The sequence below is a fragment of the Symphalangus syndactylus genome, chromosome 5, assembly GCF_028878055.3.
Source record: "Symphalangus syndactylus isolate Jambi chromosome 5, NHGRI_mSymSyn1-v2.1_pri, whole genome shotgun sequence".
NCBI lineage: Eukaryota > Metazoa > Chordata > Mammalia > Primates > Hylobatidae > Symphalangus > Symphalangus syndactylus.
This window is the reverse complement of record NC_072427.2, coordinates 33,712,240-33,718,239: the sequence shown is the minus strand read 5'-3', so window position 1 is coordinate 33,718,239 and position 6,000 is coordinate 33,712,240. Positions and strand designations below refer to the sequence as shown.

Sequence of the window (6,000 nt, the reverse complement as noted above, 5' to 3'; positions counted from 1 at the left end):
AATGAAAGACAACGGGTAGTCTAGAGTGTGCTTTGTAAAATCAAACTACAACAGATTAAAAAACCCTATCCTTGAAATGCCAGGCTTATTTAATGCTTTTTGTATTCTCTGTGCTTATATTCCTGTTTTTCTTCATTAATATTTCATAAAGTATGTAATCCCAGCACTTTGAGAGGCCGACACAGGCGGATGGCTTGAGCCCAGGAGTTGGAGGCCAACCTGGGCAACATGGTGAAACGCCATCTCTCCAAAAAGTATGGAAATTATCCATGCGTGGTGGCACCTGCCTGTGGTCCCAGCTACTTGGGAGGCTGAGGTGGGAGGATCACCTGAGCTTGGGAGGTCAAGGCAACAGAGTAAGACCCTGTCTAAAAAAAAATTTTTTTTCACAAAATATTTGGAAATGCCCAACTGACTCAGCTATGCTTATAACTAAGGATTTGGGGTACATGAAGCACAGCCTGAAAGGCCAGCAAAAGGCTGAAATGGGAATTTCAACAGGGAGAAGAAAAAATTCACTAAAACAATTAGGTTTCCTAGAAAGAGCTGCCTTCCTTTACCACCTTGCTAACCTTGGTGAAATTGCGTTGTTTCATTAAGTGAAGCTGCATTCCCTTAGGATGTCTTCATAGATTTCGACTTAGAGACAAACCCCACTTCCCGCTCCCACCAGTTCTCCCCTAACCTCACTTACCCTGAAGAAATAGGTTGGAGGAGAAAGAGAGTAGGGGCCCAGTTCCTGAGATATAGAGCAAGGGAGACTGGGCAGGTTTGTGCAGAAAGCAATAGGCCCTAAAGACAGTAAATCTTAGCTGCTCTGGCCTCAAGGGCCCTTTTAAATTTTGACTAATAGTCATTAGTGGTATTCTATATTCTCGGTTTGTTTCATCTGCACAACTGATAAGTTTCCCTTTAATCCACTGATTAAAAAGCTGACACATCTGTAGTATACTACAATAAATGGACACAAGTTTGATACCATGCAACATAAACAGTCCCAACCCACAGGATATTCCAGTCTCCCCACCCCCTGCCCCTTGTGAGGGCTTGGGGCAGGTGCTGCTCCAAGGCTAGTCAAACCACAGTGATCATATCCAGTCCACAGCACCTTCCATTTTATTGTTTTATTTACAAACAGGGTGAAGTCAAAGGGAAAGTCAGGGGATGGAGTCAGTCTGGGCCATCCAAATGTGGAGTAGTTCTTGGGTCAGGCTCCACCATGAAGGCCACCTCTTACATATCCTTTTCCTGCCCCTTGATTCCTCAGGGCAGCCTCAGCTGCTGTACCTGAACACTTTTATGAGGGCAGATGGATCCTGGGGTAACAGGGGTGGTACGAGGGCTGGGGCCCCCTCAGTTTGTGTAAACCTGAGTTCCGATCACACGCATGATTTCCTTCTGTATCTTGGGGTCCTGAGTATTAATGTTGGCATCGCCCACCTGACCATCCTCATATCTGCCAAAGATAGGGCAAGTGTGAGCATAAGAGGGAGAACAATACCAGAATAACATCAATCAGTGGAACTGTATTTCAAGGCATGGCCATCCCATCCCAGAAGTCAAAGCCCTTTCTCACTGCTCTTCATAGTGGAAGATATTCAGCTTATCTGGTTTCCTCTAGATAGAGCCCAACAATCTATACCCATTCCCATCCTCCAATGGTAAAGTCCCAGCGACAGCTCCACTCAGGTAGCCAAGGACATGTCTCAGATAACAGAAATAGACTTTTCCCAGTAGCCACGCACCATCACACCCCCAACCTCATTCCTCAAGTAATCCCCAGAGTCCCTCCGAGACTTACACAAAGAAGAACCTTGTGCAGACATGGTCGGATACAGGGCACACCCAGATGTTCCCATGCTTCTGGAGGTCCTTAGATGTAATCACTGGGAGAAAGAGGGCCAGAAATCATAGCTACAATACTTAAGGCACGGAGTCCAGGCAAGAGAAGGAAGCCATGCCACTTCAACATCACTCTTGGCCAGATCATGTGCCAAAATTACATCAGAAACAAAGGTTAGAGACCCAGAAAAACAGGACATGGGCAAGCTACCTACCTTCACAAAGTGCTATACAGTTTAGATTCCGACTCTGCAGGAACCTTGACTGAATGGATCGGGTCTGGAAGAGAAGGAGGCAAAGGAGACCAGAGCCAGGTAGATGGGTACAGCTTTCCCTAGAGAGGCTGGTTAGCTGATGATTGGGAGTGGGGATCAGAGATATCCTGGGCTCCCCGCAACTCCCCCCGACCCCCGAAAATTCTGCTTTCCCATAATCAGTCTGGATAGGGTCACAGCTTCCATCTTTACATTTTCATCTAAACTCAGCCTCTGCTTTTATACTCATGACTTCAGCTACATATGACTCCAGACATGTGTTCACTTTAGAACATACCTGATTCCTTTAAATGATCTTCAAATCACTCCCCAACCCATTCTCACCCCACTGTTTCCCTGTCCAGCTCTGGAGCCTAAATTAGCCCCAGGGAAAGGTCCTGCCTCATTAGAACAGTTCCAATACCTGGGGGATGGTATTCATCCTGTTGTATCTCTGGACCAGCTCATCCTTGGAGGGCATCCTGTGCTGTCCTTTTCCCATTCCTGTCACAGAACAATACACCCACTTCATTTATCAAAAATTTACTAAAGTGCCTACTATGTCCCAGCACTGAGCTAGATGCTCATCAAAACAGCAGAGAATAAAACAAACAAGGTATTTTCCCCCACAGAATTTAGTCTGCTGGAAATTACAAGCAAGAACAAGTAATTACAACACAGTATGGTAAGGGGTTGTGATGCAGATTATAGAGCATGGTGTGAGCCTAGAGCCTAGAGGAGGGCAACTAGCCTAGCCTAAGAGTTTAAAGAAGTCATGTGGTGACAGCTAGACTGAGAACTGCAGGATTAGGAAGAGTTAATTAAATAAACAGCAGGGAAGTGTCTGGGCAGAAGTAATAGGATACAGAAGGCCTGAAGGAAAGATAAGGTAGTGTGTGTTAGTTGAATAGAGAATAGTGAATTGCAGAGGAGTAGCAAGAAATGATGTAGAAGAGGCAAGCTAGGATCAGATCAAGCAGGCTTTGCAGGCCATGTTAAGGCAACTAAAGTCTATCCTCAGAACATTAGGGAACCACTGCAGGGTTCTAAGATAGGGGAGTAGCACATGAGATCAGCCAGGAATGAGGGGCCCAGGAGAATGGGACATCAATACCTTGGTGTCAAGTGCCTGGATGAGTGACATGAACGGAAAGGAAGCAAGCAGAACAAGTCAGACTTGCTCTAGTCTCAAAGTTACATTAAAAATCTGACCAGTCATTCAAGAGAAAAGCATCAGCAGTTAAGTGATGAATAATTTTGTACAGGAAATCACAATGGCAACTACCTTGAAGAATCCTACTTCAAAAAGTCTTCCCAGGCTTGAGAAAGAAGTACCCATTCCTTCTAGTTTCCACATTATCTAAACGCTCTACCTTCCTTACCCCTGTTTGTAACATTTATAGACTCAATTTGGACTTTTCTTATTTAGATATGAAAATGTGCTTGTGTACTCCCACTCCTCACTCTTTTTGGTTTGAGGATAGGATGTTAAGTCTCTGTACTCAGCTTTATCATAGGCCCAATCTTACCACAGTTAGGGATAAAAGTGTGCACACGTGTGTGGACACACGTGCCTGTGTGTGTGTGTGTCCACCAGAGAGAGAAATGAAGATGGAGAAGATGCTAACATTACAGGTCATAAGCACTCTCACCACTCTACCCTGGAACTTTCTATTATTATTAACTCCACTCTGATCAGTTCTTGGTTTTCTGATAGCCATGGTGTAGAAACAGAGTGATAGCTGTTGAACTGACATTCTGCACTGCTCAGGCTGTCAATTCATCATGTATTTACACTCAAGTCTCATGACAGATTTAGGTAGGGCCTGAACAAAACTCAGGACACCAAGAGCCTCAAGGCTTGAATTGCCAATTTCTTCCTTATACAGGACAGGTACTCATAACCCCTGTTTACACCTTCCCCATTAGCCTTAACTAGGTTCATCTCTCCATCCAAACATCATGACCTTCTCTCAAATTGGGTATGTCAGTGACAAAAAGTAAAATTCCCATTCAGGTTATACTCCAGAGGAGGCAGATAAGAAGATAATAAAGAACAATCTCATTTCTCTGGCAGGTCTTAGAGATGGCCCTTATGATATAACCCAAATCTTGTCCCACCTCAATCCTGTTGTACACCGTCCTTTCCGTACTGATCCAATGATTGTCCATTTCCTGAGCCCAGACCCTGAGATCATGGTGGCTAGAATAATCCCTAGAAGTTTTGTGTCCGGAGTATGCACTTAACAGAAGTCCCTAAACAAGACTAAACAAACAGATGGAGTATATCACCTCCTTTTTCATTGTCCCCTATTTTCAACATGAACTTTATAGCCAAGTCACTGGAACCTCTACTAGATATATGAACCCTATTTACACCAACCCCCACTTCCAGAGGGCACCCAATGCCATTAGGCTAAAGATAGTGTGAGAAAGAAAAAACAGAAAACCAGAGCAGAATAGCGTAGAAGAAAACATACAAGACAGTTGGTCAAATGCTGGAGTAACTACAGTAAGTGGAACATTTGCACACATCTCCCCCAACATCCCATTATACATACTCACGTATCTATAGGGCCCTCAGAGACCCATCATTCAAGCAAGGCCTACTCTGTCAGTCTAATATAGTGTATTAGTCCATTTTCACACTGCTGATAAAGACATATCCAAGACTTGGTAATTTATTTACATAGAAAAAAGGGTTTAATGGACTTACAGTTCCACATGGCTGGGGAGGCCTCACAATCATGATGGAAGGCAAGGAGGAGCAAGTCACATCTTAAATGGATGGTGGCAGCCAAAGAGAGAGCTTGTGCAGCGAAACTCCCCCCTTATAGAACTATCAGATCTCATGAGACTTATTCACTATTACAAGAACAGCACTGGAAAAACCTGCCCCCATGGGCCAGGCATGGTGGCTCACGCCTGTAATCCCAGCACTTTGGGAGGCCAAGGCAGGTGGATCACGAGGTCAGGAGATCAAGACCATCCTGGCTAACATGGTGAAACCCCATCTCTACTAAAAATACAAAAAAAAATCAGCTGGGTGTGGTGGTGGGCACCTGTAGTCCCAGCTACTCGGGAGGCTGAGGCAGGAGAATGGCGTGAACCCGGGAGGTAGAGCTTGCAGTGAGCCGAGACCGCACCACTGCACTCCAGCCTGGGCGATAGAGTGAGACTCTGTCTCAAAAAAAACAAAATAAAAATAAAAAAATAAAAACCTGCCCCCATGATTCAGTTACCTCCCACTGGGTCCCTTCCACAACACATGGGAATTCAAGATGAGATCTGGGTGGAGACACAACCAAACCATATCATATAGTGATAACAACAATGGCCTAGAAATTAGGAGACCTGGATTGCAGCCCTATCTCTGCTACTCATAGCTGTGTGACCATGAGAAAATCATTTAACTTTTCTGTATATCAGCTTTCTTATTTGTAAAGTAATAAGGGATTAGATGATCTGTAACTCCAATAGTAAAATTCAATTGCATTTTGTATCTATAATCAATTGCCCTTTGAGAGAGGGAGATGAAAGGTGTCTGTGATATCTTTATGTAATCGGTTAAGTGATGAAGAAAGACAAGAGGTCAACAGAGATTTCTGGCTTCATCTGGTAACTAAAGGTATTTAGGCACTTGGTAGTAAACAAAGGCCAGGGGGAGAAAAGAGAAAGAAAGGGAGGGCATAGGGAGAACACAAAAGAAGAATCTCAGTGGGCACCAAGAACCATGAGAATCTCACTACTTGGAAAGACAAAAGAACTTAATCAGAGGGATGCTTAGGCTGAGACAAAGATAAAAAGTGAAGAATCCAGACAAATCAAAAAGACTATTCCAACCCTAACCCCACTTTGGATGCCAGGCACACAGAGTAAGATCCACTCATATATTCAACAAATA

The 6,000-nt window shown here is 44.1% G+C and overlaps 1 protein-coding gene across 4 annotated transcripts in view; it reads right to left on the bottom strand.

Moving 5' to 3' along the window:
* Window positions 1-1,093: 1,093 nt before the first annotated feature.
* PARP6 (poly(ADP-ribose) polymerase family member 6) overlaps window positions 1,094-6,000 on the bottom strand; it is a 31,176-nt gene continuing 26,269 nt past the window's right edge. For all 4 annotated transcript variants that reach the window (XM_055277897.2, XM_055277898.2, XM_055277899.2 and 1 more), the window contains exons 19-22: window positions 2,521-2,600; window positions 2,058-2,121; window positions 1,802-1,886; window positions 1,094-1,456 (exon numbers count right to left, since the gene is read on the bottom strand). In XM_055277897.2, the coding sequence (XP_055133872.1) occupies window positions 1,354-1,456; window positions 1,802-1,886; window positions 2,058-2,121; window positions 2,521-2,600 (332 nt within the window). In that variant the 3' untranslated portion in view covers window positions 1,094-1,353. The remainder of the gene's footprint in view (window positions 1,457-1,801; window positions 1,887-2,057; window positions 2,122-2,520; window positions 2,601-6,000) is intronic.